The sequence below is a fragment of the Amphiura filiformis genome, unplaced genomic scaffold (assembly GCF_039555335.1).
Source record: "Amphiura filiformis unplaced genomic scaffold, Afil_fr2py scaffold_29, whole genome shotgun sequence".
Classification (NCBI taxonomy): domain Eukaryota; kingdom Metazoa; phylum Echinodermata; class Ophiuroidea; order Amphilepidida; family Amphiuridae; genus Amphiura; species Amphiura filiformis.
Window position 1 is genome coordinate 786179 of NW_027305493.1, and position 19758 is coordinate 805936.

General features: G+C 37.2%; 1 protein-coding gene across 2 annotated transcripts; it reads right to left on the reverse strand.

Moving 5' to 3' along the window:
- Positions 1–1923: 1923 nt before the first annotated feature.
- On the reverse strand, positions 1924–17774 carry LOC140143847 (interleukin-1 receptor accessory protein-like). 2 transcript variants are annotated; one of them, XM_072165657.1, is made up of 8 exons: positions 17547–17774; positions 15828–16041; positions 14025–14348; positions 9982–10252; positions 8419–8579; positions 7788–7955; positions 6636–6776; positions 1924–2914 (listed from the first exon to the last, which is right to left on the reverse strand). In XM_072165657.1, the coding sequence occupies exons 2-8, from the start codon at positions 15907–15909 to the stop codon at positions 2283–2285; spliced, it is 1779 nt and encodes a 592-aa protein (XP_072021758.1). In that variant the 5' UTR covers positions 15910–16041; positions 17547–17774; the 3' UTR covers positions 1924–2282. The 2 variants fall into 2 exon arrangements, with proteins under 2 accessions (XP_072021758.1, XP_072021759.1); XM_072165658.1 differs by lacking the exon at positions 14025–14348 and adding an exon at positions 14387–14704 and having other exon boundaries at positions 17547–17772.
- Between the last annotated feature and the right edge of the window lie 1984 nt (positions 17775–19758).

The following is a 19758-nucleotide window of genomic DNA, read 5'->3' on the forward strand; positions in this document are numbered from 1 at the left end:
AAAATGTTGGTTATCAGCAGATGTTTAATGATACCGGGAAGTGTTGCAGAAAGGTAAGCGTGCTCTTTATTTATTCAAAATATCACATATCAATGAATTTAAATTGGAAATCTAAAAAGGAAATGTCAGGTCAAAATTCTCACCTTAGAATTATTGTGAAATAAAATCAAACCAAATTTAGGCTCCGCAAACAACGTCCAATTATTCCCATTGGTGTTTGCTACAGGTGCATATAATACATTATGTTTTGGGGCTAATTTGAGAAGAGTTAATGCCTCGAGTTTCAAAATACACCGAGTGATGTTTTTTGATCAAAAACATCGACAATTCAAGACCCTGTAAAAACAAATCAAGAATTTTCTGGGATAATTGCAACTAAGTATAATGAAAGTTATGATCTAAGCTACCAGATGCATCATTAATTTCCTGACTATGATATTTAGTTGTGGGAAAAGATTACTTTAATGTTTTGGCGGGATTATTTCCCGCCAAAAATTTCAACCAAAAAGAGCATGTAGCCTTAATATAAAGTTAAAACTCATGCCATTTCAAATAACAAGAGTCAAGGGATTGTGAAGGGGGAAACCAAGTTTCGGCCTTAGAAGTGGCTTTGGCCCTTAGGGGGCTAGCATTTTCTTAGGAAGGAGGTGGGTCCCAAAAATACTGGGGGTCATAAATTTTTGGAAAGAAAAATAGGGGGGTCGTAAAATTTTTGATGACCGAAATGTAGGGAGTCACAAGATGACCACAGATAGTGTGTTTATTTTATTCAAAAAGACTGATTTCAATACAAGTTTAGCCTGTTTAGGAGGTAAGGTGTATCAGTGGGGGGGGTCATAAAATGTTTGGTTGCCGAAATAGGGGTTGCAATTTTATTGACGCTGATTTTTTTTTTTTTTTGGGACCCCCTTCTGAAGAAAATGCCAGCCCCCTTAGTCACATTGTTGTGCGATATTGTGCGATGTTTTTGTTTCATGTATTTTTTTTTAAATTTGAGGTCACTTCCCCACAAATGTTTTACATAAAACGTTTAAATGTTGAATTACATAAAAGTATATAAAGAGTATAAAATGTTTGTCAAAAAGACAAAGCCAATCTATTCAAATATTTGAATGAATCAGATGGGAAAAGAAAAAGTGATCCTGCCCGGGAATCGAACCCAGGACCTCAGGTTTATAGACCTGTGCCTTAACCACTCAGCCATGAGTGCTTGATGTTTAGACTGGCCGAAATTTGGCCTTGTCATTTTGACAAGATTCTGTTGTGTCCCCTTCGGAATAGAGAGTTCCTGTGTTTTGGGTTACCCGCCATCTTGGAGGGAAACCTAAACTCCGTTTACAATTTTCAGAATACCAACACTCGCGCAATAATTAGCAAATGTTATTTTGTAGAATGTAGCACCAATAGGGTCATTGACCAAATCAAAGGAATGAGGAATACGGCGGTGCGAATCACGTTATAAACACTATTGTAGTCCGTTCCGCTTGAAAACACGGGAACTCTCTATAGTTATATTTGTCAAATTTGAACAGATTCTATTCATTTGTGAGGATTAATTTTAAGAGTGTAGGGGTCCTGGTAAAACAAAACACTTTAAAAGAACTTTACCAATTACAAAAACGTTTTTTTTGTTTCGTATTCTCAGACACATTGGTACACATTTTAAAAACTGACAATAATGCCCCTTTTTTGCAACTAAAACATTTTATACCAGCACCTACAATGCATGCATTATTATCATGATTATTGGCGGAACTTCACACAGCTGGGATGTACAAACAAACAAGACGTAAGACGAATAGCGATATGCACACAGTTTATATGTCAAGATGAAAGATAGCGATATGCACACAGTTTATATATCACCGATTCAATAATGCACATGTATGTGATGTGTTTAGCCATCACTCGATCAGTATAAAACTCAGAATAAAACCAGAGATCTCTGGATTTAATATAAAAATTCAAATTTTACTGTAATAAAGCACTTCAGGCTTAGTCTTTCACATGGTATTTTAGAACACCATTGGGCATTACAATCATGCATAAAGTAGAAATAAATTCAAGAAAAATTGGGGGCGTTGCTGTGGAGCAAAACAAAATATTATGTCTTTATATTATTGTAAAACTATATACATTATATAAGCATACTATATGTGTTTTATGAAGGGGTCCGGTGGTTACATTGCATGTTTCCTCCCCTGAACAGACTCAAGTACAGGGAATAAAGTTGTGGGTAAAAAAGATATAAAAATACATTTTCTGTTCTAAGTACATTTTCTCTATGCAATAGTAGCATCAGTCCTAGTGGGCACAGTTGCATGTAATGAAACACCGACCACTTTATTATCATTGGCACTATGGTCACCAGTGTTATTTGGTATTGTCTCTCCCACAGCCACTGATCTCTCTTCATCATTGCCACCATGACGGCAAGTGTTATTTGGTATAGTCTTGCCCACAGTCGCACACCTCACCTCAGGGACCAAACTCTGTTGACTGCTATTCAAAGACTGGCTCCCATCTAAAAACGACGTTGAGTTCCCATATAAACCACCAAGTAAACGAGAGCTCAAAGGCATATCTGCTGGCAACTGCAGCTTATCAGGGTCCACACGAGGCATTCGCAGTAGTAACTTTTTAAAAATGCCTTCGTTTTTGGCGTTTTCGCCATCATCCCATCGAAGTTCTTTCAATACCGCTAAGATTCGTTTGAGTCCTCTGACTTTCTTCAGATCTTCTGCATTCACACTCTTGAATAAGAGCGGTATTATCTTGCTTTGATGGCGCAGCATCTGGTCTGTGGCAACTTCTAGCTGGAGGGCAGTATGTCTAGCTTGTAGGAAATCAGGCGAGATGACCAGTATGCACCGACGACTGTTGGTCAATGCTGTCAGAAGCTGTTCCACAAGGGCTAAAAAGAAACAAAGATATGGATTTTATGGTTATCTATATTCATTGCAATTATTTGAATTGTGCCTTTGATTACTATCTTCAGCAGGTATCACTCACTGATCATTATTGCTATCTTCAGTACATAACACTCACTAATCATATTGATTTCTTCAGTAGTTAGCAATCACTGATCATATTGCTATCTTCAATAGATAGCACTTAATGACCATATTGCTATTATCAGTAGATAGCAACCAATGATCATATTGCTATCTTCCATAGATAGCAACAACTGACCACATTGCTATCTGCAGTATAGATAACACTCACTGATCATATCGCTATCTTAAGTAAATAGCACTCAATTACCATACTATCTTCAGCAGATAGCACTCAATGACCATAATGCTATCTTCAGTAGATAGCACTCAATGACCATAATGCTATCTTCAGTAGATAGCACTCACTGATCATATTGCTCTCTTCAGTAGATAGCACTCTATGACCATACTGCTATCTTCAGTAGATAGCACTCACTGATCATATTGCTATCTTCATCAGATAGCACTCACTGATCATATTGCTATCTTCAGCAGATATCACTCTATGACCATACTGCTATCTTCAGTAGATAGCACTCACTGATCATATTGCTATCTTCATCAGATAGCACTCACTGATCATATTGCTATCTTCAGCAGATAGCAATCTATGACCATACAGCTATCTTCAGTAGATAGCACTCACTGATCATATTGTTATCGTCAGTAGATAGCACTCACTGATCATATTGCTATCTTCAACAGATAGCACTCACTGATCATATTGCTATCTTCAGCAGATACCACTCACTGATCATATTGCTATCTTCAGCAGATAGCACTCTATGACCATAATGCTATTTTCAGCAGATAGCACTCACTGATCATATTGCTATCTTCAGCAGATAGCACTCACTGATCATATTGCTATCTTCAGCAGATAGCACTCTATGACCATACTGCTATCTTCAGCAGATAACACTCACTCATCACATTGATATCTTCAGTAGATAGCACTCACTGATCATATCACTAGCTTAAGTAAATAGCACTTAATTACCATACTGCTATCTTCAGCAGATAGCATTCAATGACCATAATGCTATCTTCAGTAGATAGCACTCACTGATCATATTGCTATCTTCAGTAGATAGCACTCTATGACTATACTGCTATCTTCAGTAGATAGCACTCACTGATCATATTGCTATCTTCATCAGATAGCACTCATTGATCATATTGCTATCTTCAGCAGATAGCACTCACTCATCACATTGATATCTTCAGTAGATAGCACTCACTGATCATATCGCTATCTTCAGCAGATATCACTCACTGATCATATTGCTATCTTCAGCAGATATCACTCTATGACCATAATGCTATTTTCAGCAGATAGCACTCACTGATCATATTGCTATCTTCAGCAGATAGCACTCACTGATCATATTGCTATCTTCAGCAGATAGCACTCTATGACCATACTGCTATCTTCAGCAGATAACACTCACTCATCACATTGATATCTTCAGTAGATAGCACTCACTGATCATATCGCTATCTTAAGTAAATAGCACTTAATTACCATACTGCTATCTTCAGCAGATAGCATTCAATGACCATAATGCTATCTTCAGTAGATAGCACTCACTGATCATATTGCTATCTTCAGTAGATAGCGCTCTATGACTATACTGCTATCTTCAGTAGATAGCACTCACTGATCATATTGCTATCTTCATCAGATAGCACTCACTGATCATATTGCTATCTTCAGCAGATATCACTCACTCATCACATTGATATCTTCAGTAGAAAGCACTCAATGACCATGATGCTATCTTCTGTAGATAGCACTCACTGATCATATTGCTATCTTCAGTAGATAGCACTCTATGACCATACTGCTATCTTCAGTCACAGCTGTTGATATCACTGACCAAACTGCTATCTTCTGTAGATAGCACTCAATGACCATATTGCTATCTTCAGTAGATAGCAAAGCCCATGTTGCTATCTTCACTAGATACCACCCACTGATGATATCTTCAGTGGATAGTATACAAATATTAACTGTCTATGAGTGTGATGGTCGAAATATAATCACGAGGTGAAAGATGGATTGGAATGGAACAATACATCTTTCACCAAGTGATTATATTTCGATCATTACACAAATTTAAGACAGTTAATATTTGTTTTATATCACTCATGCATAAATTCTATTACTAAAATATTATTTAAGGTAGGAAATCCATTTTTTCATCAACATAACACCATGTTTTGCCGTGATATACTTCATATTTTGGGGTCCACCCCATAGCGCCCCATTGGCGAGTCCAAGAGTCAGCGCACGGCCTGGCGCAGGCGCACTACGGCAGAGCACAATGATGGTAAAGACTATCACACGGAGAGGGTGATGGTAAAAATGATAAATGGTAATCAACCAATGAACTGTCTAGAATTTATGTATGAGTGATATAACAATCACTGACCATATTGCTATCTGCAGTAGATATCACTCACTGATCATATTTCTGTCTTCACTTCAGTAGATTGCACTCACTGATTTTAGTGCAATCTTCAGTAGATAGCACTAGCTGATCATATTGCTATCTTCAATAGATAGCACTCACTGATCATATTGCATATTATTTATCTTCAGTAGATACCACCAACTGATGATATTGTTGTCTTCAGTAGATAGCACTTAATGACCATACTGGCCATATTGCTATCTTCAGTAAGTAGCACACACTGATCATATTGCTATCTTCCCTAGATAGTACTCACTGATCATATGATATTACTATCTTCTGTAGATAGCAATCATTGACCATATTGCTATCTTCAGTAGATAACCTCACCGATCAGATTGCAATCTTCAGTAGATAGCTAGCACTCAATGACCATATTGCTATCTTTCCTAGATATCACTCACTGATCATGTTGCTATCTTCAGTAGATTTGCTCTGAAAGGTTTTTGCTCCAAAGTGTTGTTTTGTCAGAAAATATCCTTCAGAAGGGTTTTAACATTTTCAGACTTACGCCCATTCTGGATAAAAAAATCTTTTTGTAGTAATGACCCATATACCATCATCAAACTAATACTCTTTTGGAGTAAAAACCTTTCGGGGGTTTCCAGAGAAAAGTGTGTTCGGACAAACAACCCTTTCTTAAAAAAACACTTTGGAAAATTACCCTCCATGTGATCAAAACATGCTCCAAACCATGCAGGGTTGTTTGATTTAAATCACTCCCATTTAAATCATTGATTTTTTTGATATATGCAAGTTAATTTCTTGCTTAAATTGACTGTTTTACTTCATTCTTAATGCTTCTACAACTTTTGCATACAATTAAAATACCTCTATGATGTCACTTTGCTCAAAATTCATCTTCAAGGTGCAGAATTCAACATGTTTGTTCCCCATGATTTTACCAAATTTTTTCTTTGAAATTTTCACATGTAAAAGCATGTTTTGACTTTTTGTAAATATATGATAGGATTGTGCATATGACTAGCATTCCACTGGTACTCTTTTAACTTTATCATGGGGTATAGCAGTTCTTGGAATCAAAAATAACAAAAAAATGGATTTAAATTTTTAAAAATCTGATTTAAATTTTTTAAATCTGATTTTTTTATTTAAAAACAACCCTGAAACCATGTTAACTCTTTATGTAGCATAAACTTACTTTCACCGGGTATTGCATCGATGTCTTTAACAAACGGCACATAACCAGCTTTCTGTAATGCAGGCATCAGGGTGTGTAACACAAAGTTGAGATCAGAATCACTCTCACTGTAGGCAATGTATGCATCTATTGTTTTACCATCTGGTATTGAAAAACAAATAAGAATTTAGCATAATTTAAGAAATGAAGAGCTCAGTTGCAAAAGGCCTTATATCCACCTCTGAGTTGGGTCCAAATGAGTTATTGGCATGACATTATAGTGTTGGTAAAAATACACATTTTAGTGGTTGTTTGACCTTCATACCACCTGACCTTCCGAATTGTACCAAACCTGTTCTTTTAGTTTCTATTCATCAACAATTAAAAAAGGTGTTTTTCTCAAAAAGTTAAAAAGTGGATGTAAGGCCTTTTGCTACTAATTTCTTATATAGTATGTCTCAAAACTGGCAAAGATTTTAAAAATATAATGCGGAATGGAATGCCTTCCCCCCTCTTTTTTCCGATTCAAACTCAGTCAAAATAAGTTTGAGATCCTCAAAACATTCATGAGATATTTTCACAAAAATGTGCTATTCCAGTTGAAATCCATACACCTCCTATGGAAGACATGACCATAATATCCCACAGAGGGAGTGTAGATTTCAAATGAACTCATCCATTCAGATAACCCCATTTGGAATTCACACTCCCTGTTTGGAAGATTAAGGATGGATGTATGGATTTCAACTGGGATAACCCAATGTATTGATATAGCAAATCACTATCTCATATTAAAAAAACCTTATTTTCGACATAACGACCCTATCGCATAGCAGTCTGTAACTGTTTTGATGGGCATGCATAATCTGTGTTTTTTGAAATATGTATACTTTTACATACTTTAGGCCAACAATTTAGCTGTAATGAGGCCCCAAAGTTTCCATAATTCTTGGGTTCATACCCAGCAAAAGCAAAATTTGTAAAATCTTTTGCAACAATTAACAACATTATGTTAGAATGTTTTGCATCAAGTTTTTACAAATGTTTTCTGAATGTTAAAAACGTTTTATACCCTTTATATAACCTGACATTTAAACATTTTCTGTAAAAAGTTTTCCGTTTGCAGGGTACCAACCTTACATGTTCTTCATGAAATCCTGTATCTTTGCTTACCTCCACTTTCCAGCATTCCATATCTGTCTTTGATGAACAATTTAATGTCCGTCCGTCTGAAATACCATAAGATGCTCATTGCTACAGCAATTACAAGAACAACTGCAAAACATACAGCCATTACTATGGCTATGGTGTTGCTTAGTATAGGAGCTTGTGGAATTTTTCCTGTGAAATAAATCAAACACCATGGAATAGTCATTCTGTGCAATGAGAAATGGGGACACTAAATACTATAGTCTAAGATTTCTGAAACAAATGATTGATTGTTCACTGTCAGATCATGTGCCCTTTTAATTTTGAGCCTAACAAATAAGGTAAAATATTATTTTATTATTCTAGTAATACACTTGGGGCGGCAAAAACAATTATGAAACAAAAAAACAGTTATTAAAGAAAAAGGGTGAAAAATTGTAATATTTAGGAATATTCTTTTACCTAAAAAATGGCTGATTTGACAGTTTTTGGCCTTTTTTTCCAAAATGGGACCCAGGGATTTTTAGGCACATCCCAGTATACCTTAATTAATTAACCAATTTCATATCACAAGATCATACATTATGGCTATAAGAGAGATATACACCATGCAGCTGATACTCTGAATTTTACGATAACTGTGTTAACAACTTACTTGAAACATTAACAATCTCTGACTTATTTAAGCCCTTGTATATGCCCTCATCCATCCTGGTTGCGACTACTCGATAATCACCTACTTCCTTCTCAGAGAGGCTATTAATGGTAAGGTACTGACCAACAGTGGAAGGCTCGTCTGAATATTCACAGTATGAACTGGGAAAAAATATAATAATGAAAGAGTAAAACATTTGTATAAACCGGGTATTTCGATTAGTCAAATTCTCAGTTACATATGGATAGAAAGCAGTGTTATTTTTCTGTTTGAGGCAGATTCTACACCAAAACTTGCTGTAGCACACGATCCTGCCTAGACCCTCCCTCGGGTCCATGGAGAACGACTGGTAATGTAGATTACATAGCATTAAAAATCAATCGGCGTGGGGAGCAGTCACTGAAATTTAGCGTTCAATATAGGAGGTGTGATTAGTGTAGTGGCATCAATTTGTGTAGAAAGAGGAATTGGTTTTGGGTGCTGTGTATTTAGAATCAGGGGGGTGAAGGACTATGGCATATTTTGATAGGCTATTATGTTATTATGTAGGCCTATCGTTCCATTATCCAGGCCGGACCGAACCGAGACTGATCCTGCCAGCCAATTTTTTGATCAAATGTGTCCAACTTGCTTTTACAAGGAGAAGGAGCTACATTACTTTTAATTCCCAAGCACAGCTCATATTATAGGGGCGGAACTAGGAATTTTCAATAGGGCGGCGAGACACAGCCATTAAGAACATTAATTGTTTTTGCTGAGATGCTAGCCATAGGCTTCAAGTCCAAATTTGCACTACACACCAATACTATGGTTGTTTGTACTCATTTTAATACATTTTTCATGCTGATTACAAATATGGCCATGAAAAATGCACAATTTTACAATAAAAAAATTAATGTTAAATTTTAAAATTTGGAACAATTGTCATCTGCAGTCGACACCTTTGTGGAGCGGGTTTACATCTTGAGGAGTGTGGTTTGTAGCATGCCTGGAATGATTAAAACACAATGCCTGTTTATATTTTGACTGTCATTTAAGGTGGGTATCCTGATTGACAACCTCACCCCCCCCCCCCCTCCTTACCCCATCAAAATGCAGATTTGGGTATCAGGTGAAAACTCATATTTTTCTCATTAACATACTGAAATTAGGCATTCCAAATCGGCATGTTTCTGAAGAAATCATTAAAAAACTGTTGAATTAAGTCTCAATTGTGGTATACCATGTTTGAGACTAATTAATTCAACAGTTTTTTGGACCTCCTAATTTCAATAATGTTAATATGAGAAAAATAGGATCTTTCATTTGATATCAGTTTATTACAGGATCATGATGGTTATCATTAATAAAAACACTGTAGACTACCAGTATCACACTGTATAAATGTCAGTAATTCCATAATGAATTAGTCACATTTACAAAGAACAAGGTTCTTTTTACATTGAATGTTTGAAAGGGACATCATTTTATGTTTACATAAGTTTTAAAGAATTTGATTTTCCAAATATATCAGGTCACCTTCCTTTAAAGTTGAAATAATTTTTTTCACAGCTATATACTTACTAAAGAGTAAACTGTGGCTGGGACAGTGTATAAGTAGTGCCATTTTGACCCAACTCGGACACAGGGACCCATTGTCCATGCTCATCCCCATCATCCTCCTCTTCATCCGCTCCTGACTCTTCCACCCACTTGAACCATTCAATCTTGACCTCTGATGTGGCTTCACCAGCTGTACATGGGCAGAATAAAGTTACCTCTTCTCCAAACTCTTTCTTTGTGTCTACGCAGTTATCGTGTAAGGGACACAGTGGTGTACCTTCATATGGAACACCTGTTACATAAAAAAAAAACATGCAACAAAAACAATAGTTAATAACAAGATAATTAAGTATAGGTCATATAATAGGGTTGCAGGTGGGTACAGTGTGGAACACGTACAGTGGCATAGCCAGGTTTTTCGAATCAGAGTGGCACAACCTTGTAAACTTGTAAATGTACAGACGGAATATTTTTGCCAACGGAAGTTGTCAATTGTTGACCCCGATTTGTTTGCCCAGTACGCTCAAAAATCTAAAAAGTGTGTGTGTGTGGGGGGCGGGGTTGTAGCCAATGTACACATGCAGAAAAGCAAGGGTCACAGCCAACTTTGATCAACACATACTTTGTTTCTTCACCCCGCACAATCAGTGCACATCAAATTGTCTATTGTTGACCCTTAATTTTTTTCATCCAAAGCATGTCCAGTACCGACAGCCTGACATCTACCGACGGCCATGATAAGTGGGGAGTGGGGCACTGGCCCCACCTGGCGCCCAGCCGCGCCCTCACCCTGTCTACGCCACTGGTGTAACATTTGTCCATATTATATTATTAAAAGTATCCTTACGTTTTGATTCAGAAGTTAATTTCATATAACATCATTTTCCTTCTGTGTCTTTTAAGGGCTGGGGTATGAACGTTTGGACAGTATTTATTTTGGGACATTAGAGCACATCAGACATATCGAATTGCATTCTGAATACGAAGAATGTCCTTCTGATATCAAATAATTTTGGTTTTTGAAATTAGCAATTTAATACACATTTTATGGCAAATCATTAAAATTGATATTTTTGATATTTAACAGTACTTTCGAAGTTAACGTATGTAGGTGGGATGAAATGCGACGATCAATTGAAAATTTTGACCTTTTCGTATTGAAGATATGGATTTTTTTCCCAAAACACCAACAAAAATTAGGTCTTTTTGGGAAAAAAATCTATATCTTCAATATGAAAGGTCAAAATGTTCAATTGACCGTTAACTTTTCTTCCTGCTACATACACTTTAAGAATATATCATTAGATTTATATAATTTACTTGAGGACTGTTATATATCAAAATGTGAAAAATATCAAATTTTTATAATTGGTCATAAAATTGGTATTATATTGTGATTTTCAAAAAATGAAAATTATTTGATATCAGAAAGACATGCTTTGTATTCAGAATGCAATTCGATAGGTCTGAGGTGCTCTCATGTCCCACAAAAAATACTGTCGAAACGCAATAAACGCTCATTTTAGATCCCTTAAGTATTTGTAATTTATTTTTGGCTGCCACTTGTTCGATACGAAGTCGTTGGGAAATTATAGGTAGTCTCTCTATCTTGGGCTCCATGAGTAGCAACTGTCATGTTGGTGTTGTGCCTGATCAGCAGCAGTTTGACTCCCTCAAACCACTTTCTTCTGGGTCTTCCCTTGGGTCTGGAACCAGATAGTTGACTGTAGTAGGTCTGTTACGGTAGAGCTGGTTGCTTTGGGGGCATGCGCATAAGATGCCCAAACTACTCATGATGTATTAATTTGTATAAGTTTTATATTGTTTGAGAATATTTCATTAAGATATGGTGACCAAGTGTGGGCAGAAAATGGGGTCCAAGGAATCATCTAGAAATCAGAAGATTGTGGGTTCGAATCCCATACCAGTACATTACCTTACTTTTTCCAAGTTGGGTTGTGTGCCAGTCAGGATTTGTGAATATTTGTTGTTTTGTTTAATTGTAACACTCGTTTTAATACTCGAGTGCCAGTCGGGATTTGTGAATATTTGTTGTTTTGTATAATTGTAACACTCGTTTCCATACTCGAGTCTCAATTGGACCCGGACCCGTACTCACGCCCTATTTTGATTTCGGATCCGTACCCGTACCCATGGCGGTCCCAATACTATAGTCTGTGGGTTGGTAAACTTTCTTTCTTTTAATTTAATCAGTTTCCTCTTGTAGCAAACAATCATTCCCCATTGTGTTTATATGTTCTTATGCAGGATGCGCAGCCCCATTACCTAACTGAACAAGGACTAAATTCATTCTTTCGAGTCGGTCAAAAGAAGAAACTAATTTTTAAAAACCTTGCGCAGGATTTGAATTGAAATCTTGATCACAATATTTTCTCTTGATTTAATACATTATTTATCCTCAGCACTAATTCTTTTGGAATAAAACAAATATTATCTTGTTTTGCTAAATGAAACAGCTAACTGGCAATTTTAATATTTTAACAATTTGAGGGGAAATGGGCTAAAAAAATGCAATTTTGCACACTTTCTTACGATCGATTGTAGCCACCAAATTCTAAGGCTTGAGACAAGTCTAAGCAATCAAAATCTTTAGTATTAGCTAAGAGTTAGCTCATAATTACAAAATAAAGATTAGAAAATGTGCCTTTGTACCAGTCTTAGGGCTTTATTGTTACAGCATGGAAAATGCCCTAAAAACGCATGTTTTGGGCCCTTATGTCCAGAAATTTACCATAGATTAAAATTTCACTTTCCTTACCATTTAGAACTAAAGGATTAGAATTTAGCTGTTTCATTTGGCAAAACAGGATAATATTTTTAATCCTAAAAAAATAGTGCTGTATAGAGAAGCGGAAAAAATAGGGGAATGGAATATTTGGCCTATATTAGTTCAGCTGCATGGTTAGAACACTCAGATAGATACTCAGAGGTCCCAGGTTCAAATCCTGGTCAAGGAGATCATTTCTGTTCCTGATCGACTCGAGGAAAATAATACATTTCAATTAACAACAGCAGTTTTAAAAAAGCATTTAATGGACAATTCCAGTTGAAATCCATACACCCCCTATGAAAGAAATGACCTTAATCTCCCACAGAGGGGGTGTAAATTTCAAATGGATTCACCCATTCAGGTAACCCTATTTGAAATTCACACTCTCTGTGTGGAAGATTAAGATTGAAGTTGTGTCTTCCATAGGGGGTAGGCCTATATATATGGATTGATTTAATCTGGAATAGCTCATTTTGCTTTTATTAGACTGCGTCAATGCTCGCCATTTGCACCATTTATCACCATATTTAGGCTTGCTTGGCATCCCAGGTTAGCAGACCTAATGTCCCATGTTAGTGTGATATCCACCTGTGATAATTTCCAAGGCATGGATCACCTGTTTTTCCTCTCCCAACACAGCACAAGTCCACTCCGCCTCACAGAAAACTCGATCAAACATCAACGTCTGGTTGTTATCTTTGCATCCATTACTTCTGTTCATCAGAGGGGAAATTTCACAGATACTCAAAGTCAGGACCATTCATTGATTTCATACCCTCTAAAATATGTTTTCCATAAGGGTATGGATTTTACCAGGAATAGCTCATTTTGTTTTTATTAGAATGCTGTTATGATCACCATTTGTTAGGCTTGCTTGGCATCCCGGGTTAGCAGATCTGATGTCCCATGTTAGTGTGATATCAACCTGTGACTTTAATTTCCAAGGCATGGATCACCTGTTTTTCCTCTCCTGACACAGCATAAGTCCACTCCGCCTCACAGAAAACTCGATCAAACATCAACGTCTGGTTGTTATCTTTGCATCCATTGCTTCTGTTCATCAGAGGGAAATTTCACAGATGCTCAAAGTCAGGACCATTCATTGGTTTCATACCCTTTAGGTTATGTTTTCCATAGGGGGTATGGATTTCACCTGGAATAGCTCATTTTGTCTTTATTAGAATGCTGTTATGATTACCATTTTTTTGTTTATTAGGCTTGCTTGGCATCCCGTGTTAGCAGATCTGACGTCACCTGATAATGGCATATCTACCTGTGACAATAATTTCCATGGTATGATTCACTTGTTTTTCCTCTCCCGACACCACACAAGTCCACTGTCCCTCCGCCTCACAGTAAACTCTATCAAACTGCAACGTCTGGTTGTTATCATCCGTTGGTGGCAAACGCAGCCATTGCTTCTGCCTATCTGATCGGAAATTCCACGGATGCTCAAAGCCAGGATCACACATTGGTTTACCGTTTATGAACCAGTCAATTCGACAGAAATTTTTTGCATGACAGTATAATGTTAGGCTGTGTTTATTCACTACTTTTTGTGGTGTGGTTTGTGTTTCTGTAATGTTTATTTCTCCTCCTGAATAAATACAACATAAATATAACACAAATTAGTACCTGTGACTATAATTTCCATAGTACGGTTCAATTGATTCTCCTCTCCTGACACGGCACAGGTCCATCTCCCTTCAGCATCACAGGTAAACTTATCAAACTTCAACGTCTGGTTGTTATCATCCGTTGGCGGCAAATGCATCCATTGCTCTTGGTAATCAGAGGGAAAATTCCACAGATTCTTATAGCCGTTCATTGGTATACCCTCTCTGAACCACTCAATTTGACAGAAGTTATCTGCATAACAGTATAGCGAGAGGCGTCGGTCATGCACTATTTCTTGCGGAGTGGTTTGTGTTTCTGTAATGTTTAACTCGCCTCCTGTATAAATACAAGATAAATAGAATGCTGAAGGGGGTATAGGGATTGTACCCCCCCCTCCTCAATTGACAAAATGTGCACATTTTTAGGGGAAAATATTGAAAATATACATGAGAAGGTCCAAATTATAAAGAAATATTAAAAGGGTTCACTTTATAACGCTTAAAAACCATTCAAATTAGCCTGAAAGGTCCATTTTAGGGGGTTATGTTTTGCAGTCAACTTTTAGCATGCAAGCAATTAATTTATTAAGGGAAATGGTCCACTTTTTGGAAATTTCACACTATTCCAGTTGAAATTCATACACCCCTTATGTAAGATCCCCGTGTAAGATCTGACCTTAATCTCCCGCACAGGGGGTGTAGATTTCAAATGGAACCACTCATTCAATTTAGGAATAGTGGGATTATCAATGATTTTTGTTTTAACTATGGAGAAACCATGGGAAGCCCAATTTTGGGGCCAAAATCCCACCTCCATCAGTGTCCCCACTGCTCACATAAAATGATCTCCAGAAGAGAACATTACAAACAATATTTTAGGGCAGTTCAAGTTTATATACATTGTACCCCTTATGAAATATATGACCTCCATCTTCCACACAAGAAGTATGAATTTCAAATAAGGTTACCTGAATGGGTTACTCCATTTCAAATCTACACATCCCTGGCGATTAAGGAATTTAAGGGTAGGTCTTTCATAAGGGGTTTATGGATTTCAACTGGAACCCATTTTCAGCGAAAATGGGATATATAAAAATGGCTGCAATGGATAAGTCCCATTGATCAATACTACTTACGCATTTCAAGCACAATAATGTTGGAACAATAGTCGGATAGGAGACTTAGGCTAAAACTGTAATTTGAACAAATTATGTGGACTTGTTTCGTACTTGCTTTTAATATAACAAGAGTAGTACAGTACTTACCATTACGATTTGAAATTACTTGGTACTCTATGTCGGTAAACATGAGTAAGGTTCGATATCTTTCCCTATAAAGAAGTCCTTTTCAGAGGGCTGAGCTTTTTGGACTCTAGCGAGTGCCATCTTAAGAAAGCTCAGCCCTCTGAAAAGGACTTCTCTAGGGAAACATTAAACCTTACTCACAGTACCAGTACTTACCATTGTTATTATACACATAACATGACCTATTCTGTGCCAAAACAAGCTGCAAGTGAAGAAACAGAAGTACTACCAGGTACATGGTGTGCAGGGAGCCGTAAATTTGATCAAAAATATTTAGCAAAGTTGATGATATTTGATAGTAGAGCCTTTTTTGGTGTCTCACCAATTTCGGAGACTGTAATATAGAGCTTCAAGACTGCTTACTGTGAACCTGTGAATTAAAAATGCAAAATTGGTTTATTTATTTGACCAAACTAGTAAGAGTACCCAGCGGGCACAACTGACGTTGAAATCACGTTGAAATCAGGTTGATATTTCGACGTCGAAATCAATTTCGACGTTGAAATCAGGTTGAAATCACGTTGTATTTGCAAATGGACCTCAACCTGATGGACTTCAACCTGATTTCAACCCGATTTCAACCAATAGGTTAGTTGAAATCAGGTTGAAATTTCAACGTTGTATCAACGTTGAAATTTCAACCCGATTTCAACTAACGCCTAGGTTGAAATCAGGTTGAAATTAGGTTAGGTTGAAACTTCGACGTTGTATCAACGTTGATTCAACGTCGAAATCCTAACCTGTGCCCACTGGGGTAACACTGGGCTATTCCGTTTACAATCCACACTTCCACTGTGGAAGATTTTGGAAATATCTTTCACAGGGGGAGTATGTTTTTCAAATGTTATTGGTGAGGGTTAATCATTTTGCAACTCATACTACATGTATTATGTCTTTACTTATATCTTCCACAACTGGAGTGAGTATTTCAAATGGAAGTTACGGTTACCCAATTGTCTATTCTTTCTAAATTCTTGGTAGAGTCCACTGCTATCGAAATTTAGTAAAAATTGATGATGCATTACATACACCATGTAAAGCAATGTAAGTTCTATAAGTAAACGCAGCCGATCACAGCGGTGATCGCATCAAAAATGTTGCAAAAATTGCACTTCAACTAAATTTTACAATGTAGACTGTTCAAAATAGGCACCCTTTACTCCAAAGATTTATTTATTTATTTAATACATGTTTACCCAGGGTAGCCCGATTCAGCCGAAGCTGGTCTAACACGGGCCCTGCAGACAAGATACAGATGACTCATCGAAATAGCCTCCATCCAAATTTAAAGATCAACAGAATAATCAGTAAGTTACATCTGTTACAAAAGATGTACGTCAACGCTGATCTACAGAAAAACGATAGTAATGGATGTGACTTTAGCATTGAATTTGCTCGAGAAATCTATCTAGCCACAAATTTGCTCATGGATAGCTTCACATTCGAATCTAGAAACCATTGCATTCAACATCTAGTGGGATTCGCTAAAGCATGATATATACATGTATAAGGCAATGGAAGTTCAGAAGTAAACACAGCAGATCATGACTGGTGAAAACATCAATGTTACTAAAATTGCACTTCAACAAACTTTAAGTAGACTGTTGAAAATTGGCAAATTTTACTCCGAGTCAAGATACAATTGACTCATCGAAATCCATTGCAAAAACTGTCAACGGTATCCCACCAAAAATAATAGTAACGTTTCTAGCATCGAATGCGTAACTATCGTGTGCAAATTCAAAGCTAGAGTTCTCGAGTAATGAAGTACCGTACGGTGTTTATATTTGAAGCTATATAGTTATCCAGTAAGTTAAGCTGTGTGGACCCGTGGTCATAGCATTACGACTTATCTATCATGCCTGTGTAACTTACGTTGTAAGCTTAAATGTCTACTTGTACATTTTAGTTCATGGGCAACTTGAACTAAAAAATACACGGACACCCGAAATCTCGACCTAACTGCAGTAAGGTACGAGTTTTGCTGATTTACAAACAGCCATCTGACGGTACATCCAACTATTTCATGTATGCAGGAAATAAACGATAAAGACTTGGTACATTCATGTATGCATGAAACGATGACGGACCACAATGGACTTTGCTGCAATTCCAAGTAAATCCATCGTTGTTGTTCCTTGTTCCGGGTTCCGGGTCATTCCCTAACTAGTGTGCGCATGCGTAGGAAGCGACCGAGAGGCAGCATGGCGCTGTATACACATGCGCAAAACACCTGAAACATCTTGCCGCGAAAATTTTTAAAAGTAAAAAAACAACAATATAGCCCTTCTGCACCGATTCAAAGCTAAATTGCTCATTCCTGAAACTAATATAAACAAACATCGTCAAGGGTGATTTGTTCATGAAAAACACTAGGATACCTTTACACGGACCTCTACTCCAGTATGTCCAGCTTCACGCGTAGGCCTACAATCCATTTTTAAAGCGATCATTGACATTGGCGGCTATTGGCGATCATCTGGTATATATTCATGCATATACCCACTTTTCTTTGCACATGTAGACCTAGCCTGGTCGTGTGTCCTGAACTCGCCACCCTTAGCGTTACATGACAAATATTATGAATTTTTACACCAACCGGGTTTCTAATTAGATTATCTCGACAATCATCAACCCTAAACTAGCAAAAGTATACATTTTTGGAAAGCTGAAGGCATAAGCAATTCAAATATATATACATTTCAACTCATTATACAGGGTGACCTGCAAGTTATACAGGGTGGAATAAAAAAGATTTTGATAAAAAATGGGTCACTCAATGCATTGCTTATTACCAACTTAAAGTAATAAACTGGAAGTAAACAACATTCATTTGGTTAGAGGATATGGAGACCCAACTGACTTTGGAAGAAACCGAAATCACAGCTGTTTGGTAATCTCGGAATATAGGGTGTCCCAAAGAATGTTAGATTTTTTTACAATTCAACATATTTTGAACCTAAACATTTTCCCCCTAACCCATACAGAAAAAATATGTCCATATTTAGATTCCTCGTCAAATTTCCCTTCAGAAAATCTATACTTTGACTATGATAGGATAAGTAATTAAAATTTTACAGTAACTTTTAGATTTTGAAGACATCTGCATTACTTACTACAGTGTTTAATATGACAACGGGCAGTTTTGTATGGAAAAGTTTGTATTTTCTAGACTAAACCAATCATAAATGATTAAAAACAATTAGTAGAATTGTTTAGCTGTAAGGCCATGAGTCTTTTAGATGCTAAATAGAGTCCAAATCCAATTTACAGCCTTTACAGAAGCAGATTACGCACTAAAATACCAATCCCATAGAGTTTGTGTGTACCACATCCCCACCACCACATCCCCACCACCGCCACCCTGCCCATTCTGAATTCTATGAAGCACAGTGTTAGTATTAAAAAGTTGAAGTATTTCTTTTTACAGGGTTGAAAGTGCATTTTATTTAGCAATAAAATGATACCACAAGCATAACAATAACTTCTTGCTTGACAGAGATATCATCATTTGTTTTGAGTCGACTTTGGTAAAATGTAACGTCGCCACCTTTTTTTGGTGGCGAGCTCAAGACACACGACCGCCTATAATTAATTAGGCCTACGTTTCAATTCAAACAGAAGGCTTGACTAATGTTATATGACTCAACCTATTTTTATTCATGTCACAACACATTGGTCACCTGAAATTGTCGGTTGTTTATATTCGGGGGGACTCTGTACAGCAGCGTAGCTGGGTTTTTCCAGGGGGGGCAAGCCTGTATGGGGCGGGGCCCCATATCCACCAAATTTCCCTGCACTTGGGAGGGGGGGGACCCATATAGACAATTTTGATCAGGCTTATTGATACGGTAATAATCGCATGGTCTTGCATATCGTATGGATTCCCCATCTCTCTGTCCCTCCTCTCCCTCTCTTTTTTCCTCTTTCTCCTCCTTTTCCTCTTTTTCCTTGCACTAGGGGCGGGGGCTCAAATAGACAATTCCCCCTGCCCCCCCCCACAGCTACGCCACTGACTCTGTACAAATGAACAAATGGGGACATGTTGCAAACATGGGTGTCATTTTGCTATACTATTATCAAAGAC

Excerpts from the sequence above, each read along its gene's own strand:
- LOC140143847 (XM_072165657.1), bottom strand. The coding sequence starts at position 15,909 with ATGTACCTGGTAGTACTTCTGTTTCTTCACTTGCAGCTTGTTTTGGCA. Across the intron at positions 14,349-15,827 it reads TTATGTGTATAATAACAATG|GAGGAGAAATAAACATTACA; the intron begins GTAAGTACTGGT and ends GTATTTATTCAG. Across the intron at positions 2,915-6,635 it reads CGATGCAATACCCGGTGAAA|CCCTTGTGGAACAGCTTCTG; the intron begins GTAAGTTTATGC and ends GTTTCTTTTTAG.